We start from the raw sequence: 23,057 nt of genomic DNA, 5'->3' as shown, positions 1-23,057 counted from the left end.
GAAAGAAGGAAATTTAAAAACTTACATCTTTTTTTGTTTTGTTACAGAGAAACGTAGTAAATAACTAGCAGAAGACAGTTGTTTCTAGTGCCTGTTTTTAGCTAAGATAACGGGGGTTAATTATTAAACCTTTTACTTGGTTGCTCACTTGTGCTCCTGATGCTTTAATCCTGGGTCACAGAAAGTTTAAGAGTGCTTTACAGGGGAGACTCGACTTCTTTTTGCTTCAACCTTTCCATGCTGACGGGATGTTACGGGCTTTGCTGCTTATACTCTCTGTAGTTGCTATTGCTCATGCTGAGCTCTGCAAACCAGGTAAGATTTGGAGCTGATTCCCATCGTTCCCCAAGTAAAGTAGCTATCAGTTTATGACTACAAAGCTGCTAGCTTCTCAGATTTTTATTTTAACTGTAGTCTTCAATTTGAAGATTGAAATGCTGAGCATTCACTTCTTTTAGGAGTTTGCAAATTAAGTATGGAAGTTGATCTCACTTAAAGGGGTCATGGTAAATCTCTGTAGGGCTTTTTTCGTGCTAGTAACTTCTGTTCTCTTATATAGGTGATCTGTTAAGGCACATTTAGAAGCTGCCATTCGTGAAATAATTAGGGAAGTAAATTATTTAAAATCCTATTTTTGCTGACTATCAATATATGTTTGCTTTTTTCTCTTTTGTCAGATGCACAGAATGCTTTCAAAGTACGGATTAGCATCAAAACAGCTTTGGGAGATAATGCAGTAAGTAAAGCATCTTCACATATTCTTCCTAACTGAATATCTGCCAAAATAGAAGTAATATATACTGTAAAATTTCTGGAGGCAACACAAGCAAATTGTTTTACAGTGTTAATTGTAATTGCTTGCTGAAATCATGATCCAGGGATCCATTTCTTGACATTTGACTAGCTCATTCCTTAAATTGTCATCCTTTAAGAGAAGTATAAAGCTCGCCCGTTCATAAAGATAATTTTCTGTCAAAGATTTTTTTTCCTCTGGAAAAGCAGTAGGGATGTTACACTTTATGCATGAGAGGTGCTGCATAAATGTAAGTCTGTATTTTGGGAAAAGCACTTCTGCTAGAGAGTGCTACTTGTAAAGTCAAGCATGTCTGGGAAGAGAAGCAGGAAAAGATTTTTAGGTCTTTATGAAATGGGACTTTATATCAGGCTCTCAGACAAGCATTAACTGTAGAGATCATTCAAGCATGTCTCATCAATTCCCTACTAATGGAGGGCTTTGGATAGTGGCCTTTCTTCCCTGCCTGTGGTGCACAGGCTTGTCTCATGAGAACTGAACTGCTTTGGCTTAATTTAATGCAGAAGTACTGGTGTGAGCACTAGGAGATATATGTAAGAGATTGAGACATTAGTTAACAGAATGGTCCTTCCTGATCTAAGGCACTGTTTAATATGTCAGATCCCAGTACTTTGCTGGTAGTTTTGAATACTTAGGGCAAATCTGCAGCATGTTAACAGGCTCAGCATAAAATTAGATATGAAATGTCTTGGACAGTCATCTCCTCTGGAAGTGTGGTGTCTGATTATGTTATGAGCCCTGGGAAACAAAAAGCAGTAGGTTACATGTTATAAGAGATTGGTGATATAAGAAAGTCCCTATGACTATAGAAGCTGTTCTAAAATTACCCTGAAGTATCAGGTAATTTAAAGTAACATTAGCAGGGACGTAAGTTTCACTGATAACTTTATAAACCAGACAAATAGCAAAGATTTATTCAAGATACCTGCTAAATTAAATGTCTGGAAATTTGTATTGAAATCAGCTCTCTTAGTTGGGAAAGTTCAATCAAACAGTAATACAAGACTGGTTTGTTTAAAAAATTATTAAAAATAGTATAATACTATGGCTGAAAATATGTCAAAAATTATTGAAGCTCCTTTTAAAGATAACTGCTAATATTTTAATCTTGGTTCAACATAGTAGCAAAGAATGAAAATTGCAGTTCCCAGTAATGCCCTTTTTTAGAGCTTTTTACTTCTCTAGCTCTAGTAAAATAAGGGGAGTTTGTTTGATCATTTGTCATTTTTAATTTTTTTTTTCAAAAAGGGTATGAAACAAATCATTACCTTTAAAGGCCCTTTATATTGCAAGAAAAAAGCAATAACTGAGGAGTCTATTTTTTTTGTAGAGAGTCGTTTATTTCATATAACAGAGTTTCACAAAGTATGTGAAAGTGCTAAGAATGGGGCAATCAAGAACAACATTTTAGAACACCAACTAATTGAAAGTCATATGATGCCATACAAGATCACCCACAAATAATGAACAATTTATTAAGTGCACAGGTAGTAGCAGTTCCTTTTCATAGCCGTTTCAAACTTCTCTGCGAATGACTGAAAGTGAAAACTGAAACTACTATGAAACTGAAATTCATTTTGGAATTTGGGACACCTTACTTTTTTTAATGTTATTTATTTATTTTAGCAAAGAAAAATGTAATACTGTCACAGTAGGACATGCCCAGCTTCGTTCATTCCCAAGTCACTTCAAGCTACACAATAACAGAAAGCCCTGATACTGTGGGAATTTTGCTCCAGGACTGTCAAGACAGCTCCAATGTACATTCATAGGAAATCAGTTAGTGCAGCTTTTCACGTGGTTTGGTGCACTCCATCTGCTTTGTGTGAGGCTGATAAAAACAGGACACCATTTTTTAATTTGTTCACAAGGTAGGCTGTACTTCGAGGCAGGGAGTTCCATTTAGTGTATTTATTTAGGTCTTATCACAATGGAGCTGAAAAGAGCAGCTCAGATGCAGTAAGTATTCAGCTGTTATCATTTTATTTGCAAATGATGGGTGTACTTGACAGAGCATTGTTTGCTGATCCATGAGAGGAAACATGGTGCCTCTAGGCCTAAATGGAAGGTGATTTATGAGTCTCTCTGAGGATAGTTTTAACTTTATGAGTGGCTTCTGGATTAGCCGCTAGTCACTAGTTGCTCCCTACTCATGGAGTTAGCAGAGGGGTGGAGAATTAAGTCAAAAGGGGCAGAGGCAACTAGGGAGTGAGAAGAAGTGATGTGCACTGAGAATTCTGTGTACCTTGGTGTCACCACTCATTTTAACTGTAAGGGTTGAAGAGCTGGCACCTTGGGGGCCACAACCAGGTGAAGTAGAAGGTGCAGTTCCCTTCTGGCTCATGTATTCAGGCTGTTTCTAGTGTAGGGGATGAAGAGGAGAAAGGCTGACATACACCTTGTGTCTTGCCACCAGATGGGACCCAGAAGTGTGTTTGTGTGTCCATAGCCACACTGCAGTCTGAATGGCTGTCTAGTTAAAACACAGAACCATTCAGGAGGGAAGGGATCTTAAAGGGTCCCTAGTCCTCTGTTGCTCAAAGCCAGGTCAACACTGAAATCAGATCAGGTTGCTCAGAGCAATCTTGTAATATTATAGTCTCATTATACTCAAATTTTGTCTTCCTTGAAGCACTGCTATAGCATTTCACCCCATCAACAACCTACACTCATCGTCTTTCACCCATTACCTCATCATGTTCTTCTTTCAGTAACAGGCATTTAAGACTGGCTTTCACAGTCAGCTATGTCTAATTCTGCTCCTTCTTAATGTATAAAGGATGGCAAGTGCAACTGAGCCAAGGTCTTTGCGTTGGTTCCTTTGTAGAGCAATGAAGATGGTAAACATTAATGGTTCTGATACCATCATGTAATGTTTCATTGATAACAGTTACGTTTATAGCGTGTGGTTGCAAATGATATTTAATATTTCCTGTACATCAGCAGAAAGTGTGCAGCAGTAGCTGCACTGCATAGGAACATCCTCAGTCATCAGCTGCAGTCCAGACCTTTGCACTTGGAGGATATAAAGCCCCTTAGTAGAATGAATCAGGTGTAGTGGAAGGTGTCCCTGGCCATGGCACGGGAATTGGAACTAGATGATTTTTGGGGTCTCTTCCAACACAAATAATTCTAGATTTCTTTGCACCTCTCTGACTGGAGAAAGCTGCTGATTAGAAACTTGTTTCTGGCAAATCATGCCCACATATCCTGAATTCATACAGTTTGTTAGCTTAAGGTGCTCTTGCCTTACTTTTCCTCCTCATTATTTTGCCTCCTCCCTGCATATTCCTTCATGCAGTCGTGTATAGAAGTTCTTGTTCATATGGAGCCCACAGCCATCTCCATCTCCTTTACTTCCTGTCTAATCTCCACTTTCTTGGGGCTTCTTGCCCCTCTGCCCAGAAGTTGTCTGCAGCATCTTCTCCTCACTCAGACAGACCCCTGATTTCTGCTGAGCTTTCTCTGCCAGTCTCCTCCCCCCATTTCTTGCAGCTTTCTGTTTATTCTGTCTTTTTTTTCAAGTGCTTACTCTTTCAGCTGGGGCTTGAATTCCTCACTACAAATTATTTTCCCTGTTCTGAGATACCCTCATTGTTACTCTGACTTGAAGAAGTCCTAGGCAAAGGCATGAAACATATGAAAACAGAATACTAGATTGTGACAAATTGTGCATGTATATATGCATTGCACTAAACATAAACATATCAAGTACATGTACTTGGTAGTGCTGCATTGCATTTGTGTCCATGTAAGCATGGAGTGTGCTTCATCATTATCCATTTTCAAGACAACTGATTAAATTATCTCTACAGCTGTTTTAATCCACTGGGTAACAAATGATTTGTTTTTGTCCTTTTGGACCTGTTCTCAAAGACTGCAGATGGCATGTAGAGATTCAGTCAATAGTGCCACATGCAGAAAAAAAGATCTTCCCTTTTAGTGCTGCAAATTGTGCTTCGTGGTTTAAATACAGATGTCTTTAAAATGATGATAAATAGTTCTATGGCTCCCATCTGTATTAATTCCTCTATTAAATGATCTCTTTTTCTTTTAGCAATAGTTGCTCTCATTACTGTCACGTTTTCATCAGAGCAGTGGGATCAAAGTACAGGCTTTTATAATTTTTTTCCAAAGAGTTTCTCTCTGGGTTTTTTTCAGTTGAAATTCCCAGGATGGCATGCATTATCACAGTATGATCACAACTCCATTCACAAGGCAAGAGGGGTGAGTCAGAACCCAGGTTCTCAGCACTGCAGCTGGATTTTAGTGCTGCTCAAGCTGTCTCTTGCCTCAGCTTTGTTGTCCCTGTCTTACCACATCTCAGAGAGCCCATTTCACAACTCATCCTTTGTCTAAGGATGATAGACATGACCAGTATGACTTTCTGTCATTTAAATGATGGCCCTGCCTAGGTTCCCAGTCCACAGTTTGACAGTGTAAAATGAGGGCTGCTGATACCTGAAAGTTGGATTCCCTTTTTTTCTGTGGAGAGGTTGCAGCTCCATGCATCCAAAATCAGAATTTAAAAACCACAATTAAGATTTGGCAATGCTGTTTATTGCTTTTTAAAGTACATTGTTATTTTTTGAAGATGTAATAAAGGACCATTCTTCCCCTGTACTCAGCACTGGTGAGGCCACACCTCGAGTACTGTGTCCAGTTCTGGGCCCCTCAGTTCAGGAAGGATATTGAGGTCCTGGAGCATGTCCAAAGGAGAGCAACTAGGCTGGTGAATGGACTCAAGCACAAGTCCTATGAGGAGAGGCTGAGGGAGCTGGGGCTATTCAGCCTGGAGAAGAGGAGGCTCAGGGGAGACCTCATCACTCTCTACAACTACCTGAAAGGAGGCTGTAGCCAGGTGGGGTTGGTCTCTTTTCCCAGGCAACTATCAGCAAGACAAGAGGGCATGGTCTTAAGCTGTGCCAGGGGAGGTTTAGGTTAGATATTAGAAAGAATTTCTTTACAGAGAGGGTAATCAGACATTGGGATGGGCTGCCCAGGGAAGTAGTGGATTTTCCATCCCTGGAGGTTTTTAAGAAGAGACTGGATGTGGCACTTAGTGCCATGGTCTAGCAACCACAGTGGTGTTGGATCAAGGGTTGGACTTGATGATCTCGGAGGTCCCTTCCAACCCAGCTGATTCTATGATTCTATGATTCTATGATTCTATGATTCTATGACCATAAAAAAAGTAGGTACATGATGTCAACAGAGTTAAGTATCCACACCATTTGGTTTTGGTTTGGATGATTACAGATCAGATTTTTTTAATGCTGAAAATTAAAGACTAGATTTGTGTTCTGATTGACTGAAGAATGCTGTTTCTAACCTCCATTAATATAATTCCAAGGAACTAATAATCTTTGTAATCTGCTGAAAGGTGAAAGGGGGAATTCAATCAGTATCCCTCAGTCATGGCTCCTGTTATAAAAATGTAATAGATGCAGTTCTTACAGGTCATTAGAATTGCATATGTGAGTGAAAGACCAGGGGAACTCAGTGAAGCTGTCTCAGAAAACTTAGATTACAGAAGCATGATTTTTCATCGAGACAACAGAGACCAGTTTTTGGAGCCCGTATTTTAGTTACTGAAGTCGTAAGGATGCTATTTTCTTTCTTTTGTCTCATATACAATATAGCAATTTGTTATGTAGTTGAGTCTTCTTGTTACAAGGACTGTGTGCAGCAATCTCATTGTAATTCCTGGTGTCCTGATGTCCAACTCCCAGACACTACCTTCAACACTAGGGTTTTTTTTAATTTATTCTTAGGCAGAGCCAAATAGTCCTGGAGAGTGGATTTAAGCCTTCTGCTTTAACTGAGTTTATCCAGCAAAAGAGGCTAGGCCATGGGTGCAGCTGTGTGGGGAGAATTCTAGTAATATACCTAGTCTTTGGTACAAGAAACTCTACATCTCCAGTTTGGTCAGCTTTCAGAAACATTTGATTAATTCAGTTTTTGGAAACATTCTTTACAATTTATATTATTTATATTACAGTTTATGTTGTGCGCTTTTTTTCCGCTAGAACAAGTACTTTGTGCATACTAAATAATGGGCATTTATTTTCTTAGCACAACCAGAGAATTTATTAACTTTCTTGATCAATACAGCATTTCAAGTTCAATGACTCTTTTGCCTCTCTGTACTGCCAGCACTGGTGCTGAAACTAATTATTTTCCATCTTGCTTTACAGTATGCCTGGGATGCCAATGAAGAGTACCTCTTCAAAGCAATGGTGGCTTTTGCAATGAGAAGATATTCCAGCAAGAGCACAACTCAGTAAGCATCTACTCAGATTTTCCTTTTGCATATGAATAATGCTGCATGTAGTGACTGTTCTCTGCTGTGCTGAACTGTAGAAATCATTATATAGAGATTCTCAAAGCAGACTGTTCCAGTATATTTCTTCAACACCCCGATATATGTTAAACATCACACTGTCTCTGTCTTAAGCAATGTTCAATCTTTGAACCAGTATCCCAGTTGATGTGAAATGACACAGCTGTGGATCTCAGTGGGATGATGCCTATTCACTTTAAGAAGAACCTGGCAGTAAGATTTGACACCTTCTGGAGACCGTACTTCGAGGAGGCGAAGGGGCACATTGGAAGGTGAAGAGAGACAGTGCAGATCTTTGACTGAGCAGCTTTGGTGCACACTATCTTAGAGCTTAGCTTCAGTAGGATGCTGAAGATGAGCTGACTCAGAGACCCAGAAGGTGGACAGCTCTGCCAGTGCTGGGCTCTTCTGGGTGTTTCTATCCCCAGGATCACAGCGGTTGAGTTACCTGGTATCAAGAAGTTTCAGATGTTGCAGTTCAGATATAAATCAGCCTTTAATTGATTTTGGGATTAAATCTACCCTGAAGTATTGAATATTCTTCTCAGGCTTCTGATCCTTGCTACTCTATGAAATTAGATACCAGATTAGACAGACCATTTAGCTAGGTGTATTTTCAGTGTGTTCTTATCTTTCTTAAATGAAAAACCTTGTAAGTGCATTTCCATTAGTTTTTTTCATAATTTTTCAGTCTGAAACAAAAGACTTGGGGTTCTGGTAGGCTAATGAGGATAAGGTTCTCAATTTACTTAAAAATAAAACTCCTTCAGGCTGTCATTGCATCAGATGAAACATACTGCACATTTGCAAATATATTAGTTAACTTTAGTCACATGATGATTATTGTGGCTGCTGCACTTCTGTTAAATGGAAGGGGATTTCCCCTCCATGTAACAGGAATGTTTGATTCCTTGCTGTTTCTTTTTAATTCCTCAGAAGTGGTCTCTTTTGAGCAAGAGAGCCATTACACCAAGCTTAACAAAAACAGCCAAATGTGCGACTAAACCCAATTAAAATGGCACTTTAAAAATGAGTTCAAGATACAAGCTAATTACAAATTATTCTGTAGGGCTTTTTCTCAGGTTTTCAAATTAGCAGCATTTTCATCCAGCATCTGATCCATAAAGATTTGCTTTTGTATACTTATTTTAGTCCTGGGTCCTTTTTTTAAATTATTATCTTCTTTCAAAGTCATGGTACTTTCACAAAGCAAAAAACCTGTGTCAGAAGCCAGTGATCTTGTTCCTCTTCAAGCACCATGGTTTTCTGCAGACTCAAATAATACTAGAAAGGTTGGTGCAGGAATGGGAAAAAAATCAAGCCAGTGTGAAAAGTGTTAAATTTTTAATGGCAGTTATCTGTACCCACTCTGGGAAATCATAGAATACTCACTTAATTCAATTTTCCACCCAGACAGTTTTTCCTATGGACAAATATGATGAGTCAGTGTTACTCCAGTTTGGAGGTGGTCTTGCACACATAAATAATTTCCTGCTACTGAGTTGTTTGGAAAAGAAATCAGTATCATATTTGAAAACAGCCGGCTTTGGGCATCTTTAGCTCTTTCTAAGATGGCATTGACTTCCTCATGGAGTATAACTTGTTGAGGTGTACCTTGGAGGTATAACTGATAACTCATCTAGGATTTAGAGATACCTTTACAGTCAGCAGTATAGACAGCATGTCAACTGAAGGGCAGTTGTGCAGCATGCTGTGCACAGGAATGGCACTCTGGCCTAGCTGGTGAGGATAGCTGCAGAGGCTTGCAGTGTGGTGAAGAGGGAGGCAGAAGCAGGAGCTTGTGGAAATAAATTACATTACACTCCTGGCAAATAAATTGCATTTCACTGCAGGAGCTTTTGCAGGCAAATGCCAACATATTTTCTTCAGGAGCTGTAAAAGACCAGTGGCCAATTATTCTGTCATAAAAGAACAAATTGCCTGTGACTGCATTCTGGTAGCATTTAAACTTACCCAAATTTTGCATCCGGTTAATTGAAGATTTTGAAAAATTCACCATTATTTTACATAACTGAATACTGGTTCTGCCAGGATATACATTATGCACATGGCCATAGCCAGGATGTGACAAACTTCCTCTTTAATTTCTAACACACCCACAGCCTTCAAGTAACTCACAGCCACAACTATATCCCAACTGCCATTAACTTCAGCAAGCTGGATCAGGCCCCAAAATAATTTGTCTGGTGGATCAGGATAACCATTGTTGCAGTCTGTTCCATAGTTTTTGATATTCAAAGGTCACCTTTTGTGAGGCTTCTGAAGCTGGATAAAAGCCAACTGGTGATGACAAACATTTGAATGTGTTGCCACAAACAGCAGTTGATGCTGTTATTGCCCTTGTGTAACCACTGAGTGACCCAGTGCAGAATGGACAGAATGGCATGTTATACCTCAAGTTCTCTAAAGTTAATTTCTAAACTGAAATTTAATAAATCACGGAGCAGTGTTTAATGTTTGAAAGGCCTGTCAAATTTTCAAGTTTGTGTGAAACGGAAGAAAGACACGATCCATCAAATAACTCAGTAACTATTAATACAGATCAAATAAATACTTCTTTTTCAGTGGAGAATTAAACCCCCTTTATTTCCTTTTACATACGGGCTTTCAATTGATTCTTAATACATATGGTCATGAACTACGTCAACCAACCTTTGATCTCTCAGTGTTAAAAAATTATTGTCTGTAGTCTGTGTTTCTCTAATCTGTGACTGATTTGAAATAATATGCATCTCTTTTGGGCGTGAGACTAGTTAATCTTTAGAGCAGAAAGAATGTAATCACATTTGCTTTCATTCAAGTAACAGAATCTACTTTTGGTACCTCTTCTTCTCATTTTTCCTAAAAAAACTGCAGTTTTCTTCCAAAGTGACCAGCAAAAAATTCATCAACATTATCCATCTTCCTAAAACCATCTATTTTCGATACTAAAAATATTGTGACCATTTATAACAACAAAATAAGCTTCTAGAGTTAAAGCTGTTACATCAAGGTGATCCTGTGGCTGCTGCTCATGAAAGGGAAGAAAATAACATTCCTTTGCAGAAGCAGCTGCACAGCCCTGGGTTGGAAGAGTTGTGGTGCTTTTGGGAGAGCTGGAGATAGGCACTCAAGCCATGGAACTGTGGTTCTTTCATGAGCTAACGGCCACTGTAGGCACCTGGCTCCCTTTAGCTCTTTAGTAGCTCTTTCTTACCCCTAAACATTCCTTTAAATCTCCATAAGGAACAATGGTGGTGTTTTAGTGCAAGGAACTGCCAGGATTTCCTGTACTCTACTCACTGGTGTTCACTCGCGTATATTAAAGGAAATGCAATTTTAGACTTTTGCCATGGTGCCATAAGACCAAACCAGGATCTTGTCATTATGATGATAGCAGTCTCCTATAATTTCCATGTCAAAAGTCTATCAACTGCTAAGGAAAAAAAAAGATGTCTACATATATGTTTACAATTACAGTTAATTAGTACATGAAGAAGCCATGTTTCTCAGATCTGTACAGTGTGACTGCACAGTTGCAATGCTTCTGTATGTTGTGAATCAGACCTGCAAGCAAATAGTGCAGGAGAAAAAAAAGGTGCACCTGCTGCACAGACATTGCCACGTTGGTGCTTGTTGAACCATTGGTGCTTGCTGTTTTGGTGTTTACTCAATCCCCTTTGAATATCTTGTGAGCTGTATTATTCTTTTTGGGGCCTGGAAGGATTTATGGCATTTGGATTCTGCTGATGAAAAAGTGGTGGCAGTGAAGCCAAGTTTCGGATGCTTGTAATTGAGCAAGGATTTTAGACACAACAGGGAGCAGAAAGACAGCAAAATTTACGTATCCTAGTGCAATCCCTGCTGCCCAATTGATTCAGTGCTGTTTGTTCTAGAGAGAGAGAGATGCTACCCCTCTGGTGACTGACTGCCCTGTCTCATTCTGAAAGCCTTGGCACTGAGGAAAGACCCCAGGCTGAAGAGTCTCTGAAATAGAGTGAGAAAGACAGGGCATTCTGCCAATCCTTCTCTTCCAAATTTATCTTTCTCTTTGGGGATCAAACTTTCCGTACTTATGCCATTTTAAGAACATCTGGAGGGCAACACACCCCCAAATTTTCCACCCGGCCCAGTATTTGATTGCGCCACAGTAACTGCAGCTTTAGGAACTATGGCATAAAGTTTTGGGTCCTACTGTTATAAATTCCCCTGATTGTAAATTTCCTCTGTAGATACCGTTTTAGATATTCTGTGAAATCAACAAAAGTTTGCCAGCCACCAACCAAAAGTAAGCTCTTTTTCCCTCCCCTCCTGTATATTTTGTGCTTTGCTTTTGTTTTGTGAAGAATAAATCTGCTGTTATCTTCTGACTGTTGCCAGCAAACTGATGCGAACATCTTTTCAAATTCCAAAGGATGGCTTTCCTCTTTTATCCGTAAAAATTCTTTGTATTTGCCAAATTTATATAGTTCCAGAGAGGTAAAAGGGAATATTTCAGCTCTGCAAAATCACTGCTTTCCATTTTATTGCATTTCTCTCTGGAATGTGCACTTGCAGCTCAGAAGGCCAACCATATCCTGGGCTGCATCAAAAGAGGTGCGATCAACAGGTTGAGGGAGGGGATTCTGAACCTCTGCTCTGCTCTGGTGACACCCCACTTTGAGTAGTGCATCCAGCTGTGGAGTCCTGAACACAGGAGAGACATTGACCTGTTGGAGTGAGTCCAGAGTAGGACCAACAAGATGATTAGTGGGATGGAGCACCTCTCCTATGAGGAAAAGCTGAGAGAATTAGTTTTGTTCAGCCTGGAGAAGAGAAAGCCCTGGGGTGACCTTATAGCACCTTCCAGTACCTGAAGGGAGCCTACAAGAAAGAGATTGAGGGACTTTTTACTAAGGTCTGTAGTGAGAGGACAAGGAGTAACAGTTATAAACTGTAAAGAGGTAGATTTAGATTAGATATTAGAAATTTTTTACAATGAGGATGGTGAGATACAGCATCACGTAGTCCAAGAGAAATTGTGCATGTCCCATCCCTGGAAGTGTTCACGGCCGGGTTGGATGGGGCTTTGAGCAACCTGGTTTAGTAAAGGGTTTCCCTGTGCACGCAGGGGGGTCGGAACTAGATGATCTCCAAGATCCCTTCCAGCCCCAGCCACATCCCTCACGCCCGCTCCCCGTTCCCGCTGCCGGGCGCGGGCGGGCGGCGGTGGCCGGCGCTGGCCGGCAGGTGGCGCTGCCCAGCAGGGCGCGGGGGCGGGCGGGGTCAGTCGGGCCCTCAGGCACGGCCGCGACCCTGCGGCGTCTGAGCCTTCGCTTCCCGAGCTTAAATACTCATGGTGATGTCATTCCAGGAGGATTTTCTGATAGTTCCGCCACTTACTAGTGTTAGCGTCAGAAACCCCATTTGTAAGAATCTGAAAAAAGGTGTTTCGCACACCATTTACGTCATATGCCATGAGAAGCTCTGTGCCTATGCCCTTCCACTAACTTCACATAAAGCTGAGCAATCTTCCTTTAAAATATATAATATACATATTTTTTTGCAGCATAAGATAAAAGGCATAGGCCAGTAGAATGACTACATTTAGCTTGTTCCCTCCACTCTGCCTGGCTCTGTGAACAAAGATGTCGAAAAACCCAGCATCCATTCCAATGTATCTTGTAGAACTGCACTCACTTGACAACCATGTAGGGAATTTCCAATGCCTGGTTCCTCGGGTATTTGCTGTCAAAATCAAAATTTCTAGTTCACCAACACATTTGCCTCATTATATGGTCTTTGTCACAGCCCTGATGATTATTATTCAAATATGTATTTTTCCATTTGATTACGCTAAACGTATGTCCAAGACCATACAAGTTTGTAGTAGATTCAAAAATTTATTTAAAGACTTGTTTGGTCTTAATAACCTTAAATTTTTTTGTCATATTGGGAAATGGGAAATGCTGTGAGTGATATTTCTTTCTTGAGCATTAACTGTTAACTTTTTTAAAAATGAGATTTACAAGGAGGGCTTAGATGAGAGCAATATTTTAAGAAAATCTAAAATATTTTGATAATTCCTTTCATGCGTCTTTAATGATTTTTTTTTTTTAAATACCTGCAGAATTTCCAATGTGCTGCTCTGCAATGTGACAGACCGGGTGTCATTTTGGTTTGTGGTCACAGATTCTTCCAAAAATGTGACAACTGTTCCTGGAAGTGTGGTAGAGGCAGCCATCAGGTACAGTCACTGCTTCTGCAACCTTTTCTTCCTTGCTTACTGTGGATGCTTTCTCTCTCAGGCCTTGTATGAATGAGCACACTTCCTCTTAAAGGATGAATTAATCCAAGTAGCTAAAACACCAAGGGGTCAGTACTCTTTCATGAATGTGAGATCAGAGGATTTTTAACAGACCCACAGAACGCAGAGCATGTGACCCTTGGGATTATAACTTTGGAAAGAGTCTCTCTTAATGCTGGAGACTCAGAAGAAATTTAGTCCCTTTTCAGAGCCCTTCCTGTGATTTGCCATTTGGCGTGTGGCATACACAGTGCTCTCATCCAACTGCTACATTTCCCAGCAAGAGAGCCTTCTCCCTCAGATGATGGAATTACACACTTCCTGGGTGGAATTAATGTAATTTAACTTCCACTGCATGCTACATGCACATCTATACCTGGACTAATGACCGTAGGCTCCCTTTCAGTGCTTCTCACTAACAGTTCAACTGATTTAATTTAGAAGTTGAGCTTTCACATGAGAAGAGCTCGTGTGAACTCCTAGCAGAGCTGGCTGAGTCCCAGCCTGGCTTAAACAATCTTATGCTCACATTCTTTTCATACCAGCTGGTTCTAGAATGCCAGTCAGTATCATAGCTGAGCATTGCTTGTACAAAGTACTGTGTGGTACAAATTGCTTTGATTTCTACTAAAAATCACACTCTATAGCAAATAAAAGCAAGAATGTGGAACTGATGAGAGAAAAAGTAGGTAGTCTGACTTCAGTTGTCCACCAAACCTTCACAAGGGGTTAATAGGGATGAGTCCCACAAGCAGCATAACTCATGTACGTTTCTCAAGCACAGGGTGGAAAATGGACCTCTTTGTTTTAAGGCATTCTGTGCTCTGTCTTGAAAATTCATGTTATCTCTATGGAGGTGTAATGCCTAATTCCTGATGAATGAGTATGCCTTCTTTTGGAAAGATTAATTTAAGCTTATGAGCAGATTAAACTATTTCCTACAGAGACACCAAACAATAGCTTCATAGCATTAGTGGAGAAAGCAGATTATTTATTCACTGAAGCTCTCTGTAAGAGTGCTGGAATGCAGGGTTTTTGCATTTCTGTTATTCTTTGATACATTCAGTAGCATAAGCTGATTTATTTAAGTCTTTTATGTGCCCTGTTTGGCACAGAAATTGGATGCTATTATTGTTTGTTTTTTTAACTGTTGTCTGTCACTCGATAAACAATATGCTATTTATGAAAAGTTTTAATTCCTATCTAATTTAGAAACAAGAAATAAAATGATCTATAAAACTACAATACTTTTTGTTCAATTGCTTCTGATTGCAGGCTTCCATACTAAACCTTTACTCTAATTCTTCATACTACGGTAGCTCATAACAACACTAGCCATGGACCAGGATTTTGTTGTATGATATTCTCTACAAAGTAAGAATAAAGAGGAAGGTAAACCATTTCAGAGCTCTTTATGAGAGTCAAGATCTTACATAAATATACACAAGATACAGTGATGCATATACAAACATGAAATGCACTTGTAGTTGCCTGCATGTGTATATAATTCTGAAACTCCAGCCATTAGATGAGGGTGAACAATGCTTATTTCATTTGTTCACAATGACCCTTTCATATCAGTAAGGATGGAAATCTTTTCTAAATGACACACAGCTTACTGTATAATGAGTCTTATAACATGCCATGGCTTTCAGTCCTCTCCAGGAATGTTGGCTTTCCATTAAGGCTAAGAACTTCCTGTCTAAGGGACAGCCAAACATTATGATTTCCAAGAAAAGAACTTTGAAAAATCTTACCTGTATTTCCCATACATCTTTTCTTAGGAAATACTTTCTGTATGGTAAATAAATTTAATTTTATACAAAAAAGAGTTGCTTTAATTCTTACAGCTGCAATCAAAAAGAATTTCTCAAGACCAATACATGTAACACATTTTCTCAAAAATCTTTAATATTTTGAAACAACTAATGGAAGATACTGCTAAAGTCTCTTAAGGCTGCTTAGATTGAGACCCAGAAAACGGGTGAAGATACCCCATTACAGGGTAGCAATTGTACTACTCATGTGAAAAAGTGTATTTCTCAGACTTACAGTTTGTCATAATGGAAATAATGTGCAAAATACAAATCCCTTTACCTTCATCCTGCAGAGAAGAAGGACATGTTGACAATAGGAGTGGATTCTTTTGGACCAAACTGTATCCTGTCCCTTATGGATCTAAGAAAATCTACAGCAGCAGGGGCAGATGTACTGGCCCATAACATGCAGGATGGTTCAGTTTGAGAGACCAAGGGGCACTATAAGTAAATCCCCTGAGCATTGCAGGGTATATCTGCCACTCCCATGCTAATCTTGAATGCTGCATGAGCAAGACAAAGGAGACAACCTTACCAATTGCAGCCTGCTATGTCTTCAGCACATGGTCCAAACCAGAAATAAATAATAATTCTGTACTTCAGGTATCATCTGTATTTCCCAGTTTTTCAGATAAATACATATGACAATCTGGTGTTCAAAATGTTGGAAGTGGGTGGGTGTTTATGGATTACTGACAAGGTCTATGTTAAAGTGAAGGTCTGTGTAATGCTACCAACATCACAGAATCATAAAATCATAGAATCACAGAATCAGTTAGGTTGGAAAAGACCTCCAAGATCATCAAGTTCAACCTTTGACTGATCACCACCTTATCAACTAGACCATGGAACTAAGTGCCACGTCTGGTCATTTTTTAAACACCTCCAGGGATGGTGATGCCACCACCTCCCTGGTCAGCCCATTCCAGTGCTTAACCACCCTTTCAGTGAAGAAATTCTTCCTGTTATCCACCCTGAACCTCCCCTGGTACAGCTTGAGGCTATGTCCTCTTGTCCTATTGCTAGTTGCCTGGTAGAAGTGGCCAACCCCTACTAAAGGTAGACAACATCCACAGCCTTCAGCTCATCATGCTGGACCAAATTCAGTCCCGCCAGACTTGCAGCACATTAATGAAAAATTCTTTTATTTTCTTCTGTGTTTTTAACTTATCCGATATCTTTATAAAGAGTTGTGATATTCTTTTTTTTTTTTTTTTAAATGAAGGATGAACCGGAACAGAATCAACAGTGCCTTTCTACTGAGTGACAAAACACTGCAGTTCCTGAAGATAACCTCAACCTTATCACCTCCTGTTGAACCCTCTACGCCTGTCTGGCTTATTGTATTTGGTGTTGTTCTTTGTCTCATTGTGGCTGGGATTGTTTTCCTCATTGTTTCAGGGATTCAGAAACACAAGAAGTAAGCGGCTTAGCCTTTCTTCTATTTTAATGGAATATTGGCTAGTTAGGTCAGCTGAGCTGGTTTTGTGTTTCAGAGCAGCCTCAGAGGAATTGTAGCTGTGCCCCCTTCCCTTCCTAGGTAAAGACAACACAGTCCTTTTCTGAGGAAATCTTGATGTGATTCTTCCAAAGGTCTGTTGTGACACAGGGGAGCCTCCTCTCACCTAGCTACCAGGAGGGAGAGGGGTGGCAGTGACTGAGCTCCTTCCAGGGCAGTACTGCTAAAAGCTGGCAGGGCTAAAAAAAATGTTGTTGCTGCAGCTTGAGAAGACCCAGTAGAGAACACAATAATGACTAATGTATGGCCGAAGAGGGCCTGCTCAGTGGAACGGTCAGTGGGTCTCACCTACCATTCATGACCTGATGAAACCGAAGCACCCAGCCCTTCACAGGTTCATGGGCAGATCTCCCCATGAGTTTAGGTAGTTGTTGTCTGGGTAGGAGAGAGATACTCTCTTTTCCTCTCAGTTTCTGCCCTGTGGTGGCACTGGTGAAAAAGAGAAGGCTATTCATGCTTCATTAGTGTAAGCATGTTGGAGCAACACAGAGTAGGTGGAGTTTTGATCCTGCCATCTCTGTTGGCTCTGAGTGGGGCATAAGGAATAGAAATTTCTCAGCTGAGTCAAGAAGTTCAACTTCTGCCATGGTTTTGACTGCCACAGAGGTTAGGTTAACACAAAATTATGTCTTCAGCAATAGATTCATACAGGAACAGCAGAAGAACTGAAAAGGTAAATTTCTGATGACAACTAGATAATGTTAAAATCATTGACTGTATGATAGATTTCATCCTCAAATATATCAGAACAAGGGATTAATATATGAAAAGTTGTGTGTTGCAGAGACTTTTGCTTTCTGCCTCCTTATTACCTTGAAGAACATTAAAAGACCTCAGAAAAACAACACTTATTGTGAAGGTTAAGCGCTTCTCATAGACAACCTTTAGTAGTTTAGCCAGAATCCCTTCAGTTATGTATTGCATTCACAGGAGTTGCATGAATTTCCAAAACCTCTTTCAATTTTCAAAAAGCCCCAAAATTCAAAAAAGAATAGATGAAAGATGCTGTTGGGGAAAGAGTCTGGGCAGGGACTTGGAGTATATGGATAGTTTTAGCCCTTTATGGACTGAGTTATTTCATGCCTTGAACACAGGAAACCTCTTCTGAAAAAACAGAGAATAATGTTGCTACCTGAAGCCTATACCTGCCCTCTGTGTCATATCATGGCTCTGTGTGTCCTTATAGTGCCTGACTTAAAGGGGTTCTTTGAACATTTCAAATAAGTGTAATATAAATAAACTATGCTTAATAGCTATGATTTTTCTAGCTAAAATAATTTATGCTTCGTATCATGCTGAAAGACAAAGTTTCCTCCCTGTATTTTCAAAATAACTCAGCAGAATTTGAGCACTTCCCCTCAGTGTGGTGTAAATTATGTGGCATACCACCAGGCTTGTTGCTGCTTGCCTGAGGTCACTTGGCACCCTCTCTGTCTCATGCTCTTGTCCTCTTACTTGTTACGCTTCTTTTCACTTCTCCCTCTGTTTCCCTGCTCTACCTGTATATATAACCTTTCCTCAGAGCAGATTTGTGTGTGACTGAACTCTAACCCTCCTTTCACATCAATAACATCTGCAAGCAGGGGCAGTGGAATGAGAGGGTGAGCACATATTTCTTCCATCTACTGTTGCAAAGACTGGAGTGGTAAAAAACAATGGTCTGGGCTATTTGGTTTCCTGAGAAAAGGAGCCAGACATCAGAGAAGAGAATTTCAGAAGTGCTGATACTCTTTTTCAGACACCAAAGTAAGTGACCAGGTTGTCAAAGACTTGAGCATGTCCAGTAATTAGTTTTCTTGGAAACCCAACCAGAGCTTACATAATGGGAACTCTGTTGCCTAGTAAGCTGTGTTGGACAGCTGGCCCCAAGGATGGTGTTGACTTCTCATAAATCTGACATTTTGTCTTTAAAGGCCTTAAACATACCAGTTAAATACCTCAGTTCAGATAAGCTCAAAAGTAGGTGTTTCAGGCTGTTCATGCTCAGCATGGCAGGGAAGCATGATTGGCCTGTAAAGGAGTTTCAGTGTTGAGTTAGACTTGTGTCATTTCTTGAACTTAATTAGGTCTTCACTGTGCATCATGGCCAACATGTAAAATTGCAAGTGCAGCTGCTTGCAGATTGAAGAGCTCCACGTGACTGTAGCCCTTGCCTCTGCAGTGGGCTGGGTCAGACACACTGTCTCCCAGCCTTGTGTTTGTTCTCCTGTCATTGCAGCAATAGGACACCTCCCTCTCCAGTAATAGAATTGCCACATGCCCAGGGCAGGACCATCCTCTGCTGTCTATCCTGAACTAGCCTGAAGTCTACACCTACCCCCACAAAATCCCATCTGCAGCAGAGGCCATAAACATTTGCCTTGGGAAGAGTGAAAAAAGAGTAAGCACACAGTCTTTCCCTCTATTAGTCTTCCAGCATCTAATTTGCAGCTGCAGGCCTTCCTGAGCTGGATTTGGTCTTCATGTTTTGGGTTACCTACAATGTTTTCTCTTCCCTTCTTGCTGAGTCTCCTCTTGGATTCATAGAAATTTTTAGCTTCTCTTAATTCCTCTGGCAATGAGTTCCAAACATCTTCTACTCCTCTCATTTCTTTTGAACCTGCTTTTTAGGACTTTTATGTTCTGTCCCCACAGTTTTGTATTCAAAACTGTATTTGAATTTGTATTCCTTTTATCAGTGTAAGAGCAGATACAGCAGCCAGAGGTCAGAGGTTTCTGCTACTACACCCCAGGTTTATTTTAGCAAGTCTGTAATGCCAAGAATCTTCCAAAGGCCAATAAAATTTTATTATTGTTAATATCACTGTTATTAGCAGTTACACTGAGTCAGATTTTTATGATTGTCCTGAGTCAGATTGTTACAGTACATGCTGTGGGATAGGAAGAAGCAGTGCAGCTGACCTTTGAGTTTCTTATCCTCTGAAACCGCTGATGCCGCAGGCTGAAAAGTACATCAGGTTTTTCAGCTATGAACTAGTAGTTCTCAAGGTCGGAATAAATCTGGAATGAAAGGAATGTTGTGACATGTTGACTGATATTTCTCTATTACATCTTCTCATGGTTGTATTTTTATATTTTCTTTTTAGATTCTTTTTAATTTAGATAATTTTATTCAGCAACTATTTTAATATGTTTTTTGGGAGAAGCGAAGCCTGAAAAAGTGAAAGCTGTGCAATTGTTTGATCTAGAAAATAAAAGTATAAAATACTGGGTAGGAATGTGGGTGTTAATGAAGTTTGAAGAAAAAAAAAAAGACTTGCAGCATTAACCTAACTTCTGGAGAAGATAATCCTGGAGTGTGAGGACACTCAAGTCTACAGATTTGGAGACTATAGTTAGTCTAAAGCTGATCTGTTTCTAAAAAGTATGCTTTAATTTGTACACATCATGGGGTGAAATCTATGACATACATTACAGGGTCAGATTAGATGTTTAGTCCACTCCTTCCAGATGTAAAATAAAAACAGATTTAGGGATTTTTTTGATTTTTGTTTTGCACCAGCTTTTCCTTCTGCACCCTCCAGTCATTTTACAGAATAAGAAGGTGAAATAATATTTAAAACATACTTACAACATGTTTACTTTGGGTTTTCTCTTTCCCAATCCTGAGGTCAAACCACTAAACCAGGGCTTCTAATCTGGGCCTCCCATCTTCCATAGCGTATTTAAAACAGCAAAGATGTACACAAGATTATGCCTTTAAGCCACAACAAACTTCTGACTAAACATGCAGTTTTCTGTCTGTGGAATCGTGATGAGTGATGCAGGTCAACACAATAAGATGATTTTTTCTTTCTTGTTTTTAGAAAGAATAAAGAGTCAACAGAGAGAGAAAATTTAGAAGAGAAAGTTGAAGTGACAGTAACATTAGAAAATGGGCTGCCTTGTGAAGTGCTGGATTTAAAAGCAGGCCACATTAATGGTGTCTTTCCAGCAGATGATGAACGGTTCACATCCTTATGAAATGCTGCGATTGCTATCTGGTCGTTTTCTGAGAGACTCCTGTGCCTACCTTATCTCGTCACTACTCCTGAATGTCAAACGTGAAGACAAGAAAAACATCCTTTCACTTAATTTCCCTGGAGAGAACCTTGTGCTGATAATACATACACTTGAACCTCCATTACAAAGCTTTTGTTCATGAACAACGCAAATGAGAAGGCCTCAGATAATATCCAGAAAAGATTTCAGAAGATGTGTGACAGAACAGGGTTGAAACCTGCCGTGTGTCAGGCATTTAATTTTTAATGATTATTTAAATATGTCCGTTGCTTTTTGTCCCTGATGTAAATGTGAAACTGCATTATTCCTGAATGTCACTGGGGAGATCATCTATCATTGTCAATTCTTGATGGGTTTTCTTTCAAGCCATATGCAAAAGTTTCTATGTAAAATTACTTTTGTTTGCTGATATGTAGTATACCTTTGGATGGAACAATGATCAGTGCATGAAAGTTTTCATTTATTGAGAAGCAAAAAAGTGAGCTTTCACAGCCTCTCTAAGACCAGGTCAAAAAGCATGTGGGACATCTGTAGCTTTGAGGCTAAGAAACATCTGGTACTAAAAGTGTTTTTCACTTAACAAAGTCACAGAATATATAACCTGGAAATTAAAACTTCCAAAATTCTACAATTTGTAGAAATTAAAAATTGCGACAAAGAGCAGATTTTCCAAAGGTACAGTCTGTGTTTAGCACCCTAGCTCTCATTAAAACAGAGAATCAAAGAATGGCCTGTGTTGGAAGGGTCCTTAAAGATCATCTAATTCCAATCCCCCTGCCGTGGACAGGGACACTTTGCACTAGACCAGGTTGCTCAGAGCTCTGTCCAGTCTAGCCTTGAATGCTTTCAGGGGTGGGACAATCACAACTTCTCTGGAAACCTGTTCCAGTACCTCACCACCTTCACAGTAAAGACTTTTTTCCTAATATCTAATCTAAACCTACTCTCAGTTTTTCTCCCTTGTCCTGTCACTATGTGCCCTTGTAGACAGTCTTTCACAACTCTTTGAAAAAACCTTCCTTACATTTTTTAATAATAAAACTAGAGTAGATTTTCAAGGCATGGCCAACAAGGGGTCAGATGAACCCTCATGTGACTGCAGGATAGCTTTTGTAGGGATTCAATATGTGAAACACCAGCTCCTGGGTTTGGTGCACCTGACCCAGATGACAACATGTAGGCAGTGGTAAGTCAGCAGAGACCAGTCAGACCTGTGTTTCCTATTTGGCTGCGAGTGGAGGACATCAAATAGTGCCAGACCCTACACTGCATGGGTGGATTACTTTGAAGTCAGTCGGGCATACAAACAGTGCTATCTGTGCCCTGATCCCGTTCCCATTTACATGGGTGAAAACATTCTGTCTGTTTTCAGAAGAACTGGGCCTCAGAAAAGGGGAGTTGTGTATGTGGGTAAGCGTACACACAGAATGGAAGTGTGTTGAAGCAAAATACAATATTTGCAGTTACCAAACAGCTACCCACATCACTGAAGGCAGTGTTTGATCATTAAGCATCCTGTTTCCAGTGTCATGTTTGAAGTCAATATTAGAAAACTCATTTACTTACTAGGATTATTCCATTAGACTCCTCACCAACAGGAATAGGCTTAAACAGAGTAAAAGCTGCTAAAGGACCATCCTAAAGGACATCCTGAAGGGTACTGGTTTGTTTCCCAGCATACAATCCTTCAGCATTTTGTCTGTATTGAGCATCTTTGGCTATCCACTTGACTCAGCACTGGCTCTTGGGAACACTGAGCAGAAGGGGAGGAATGGGAAGGAGAAGGAAAAACAGTGGGGTAAAGGGAGAAAGCTGAGCAGGGGAAACTTGAGGCTAGGGGAGGCAGGGAAAAGGAAAGCTAAATGCAAAATAAAACTATGGAACCCACTGATCATTTGCCTCACATGGTCTCATCTGTCACAGTTATCTTTGATGTCCTGCTGGTAGGTCCCTCTGGACAAGGACTGCATCTTCTGTGGATCTGAGAAGTGTGCTGCTCCACTCTGGAAAAGGATTAATAAATTCAGTTATGAGTGATAATATCTCAGTGCTTCAAAATTACCATTCACAACATGTAAGTATTTCTCACAGGAATGTCGAAGATGAAGCTTGCCAGTGTTGGAGGGAAGATACAGAATACAGTGTTGTTATTGCTTCCTCAGTCGTTGGTCCAAGGTCTTTCACTCAGGCAGTTTTATTGAGGTAATTCAGATCCCATCATTTCTAAACCTTCACACTTTTCACATCCTTTCTATGACAGATAGCCACATCTCGGT

The 23,057-nt window shown here is 40.1% G+C and overlaps 1 protein-coding gene across 1 annotated transcript; it reads left to right on the top strand.

Moving 5' to 3' along the window:
• Window positions 1–167: 167 nt before the first annotated feature.
• On the top strand, window positions 168–22,567 carry CLTRN (collectrin, amino acid transport regulator). Its single transcript, XM_027689065.1, has 6 exons — window positions 168–315; window positions 678–736; window positions 7,012–7,097; window positions 13,267–13,383; window positions 16,486–16,680; window positions 20,586–22,567. Exons 1-6 carry the CDS (start codon window positions 249–251, stop codon window positions 20,740–20,742), a joined length of 681 nt encoding a protein of 226 aa, XP_027544866.1. The 5' UTR covers window positions 168–248; the 3' UTR covers window positions 20,743–22,567.
• Window positions 22,568–23,057: the final 490 nt, after the last annotated feature.

Source organism: Neopelma chrysocephalum, unplaced genomic scaffold (assembly GCF_003984885.1).
Source record: "Neopelma chrysocephalum unplaced genomic scaffold, ASM398488v2 Primary Assembly neopelma1_76, whole genome shotgun sequence".
Taxonomy (NCBI): Eukaryota; Metazoa; Chordata; class Aves; order Passeriformes; family Pipridae; genus Neopelma; species Neopelma chrysocephalum.
The sequence above is the reverse complement of the archived record's forward strand: the minus strand, read 5'-3'. Positions and strand labels throughout refer to the sequence as shown.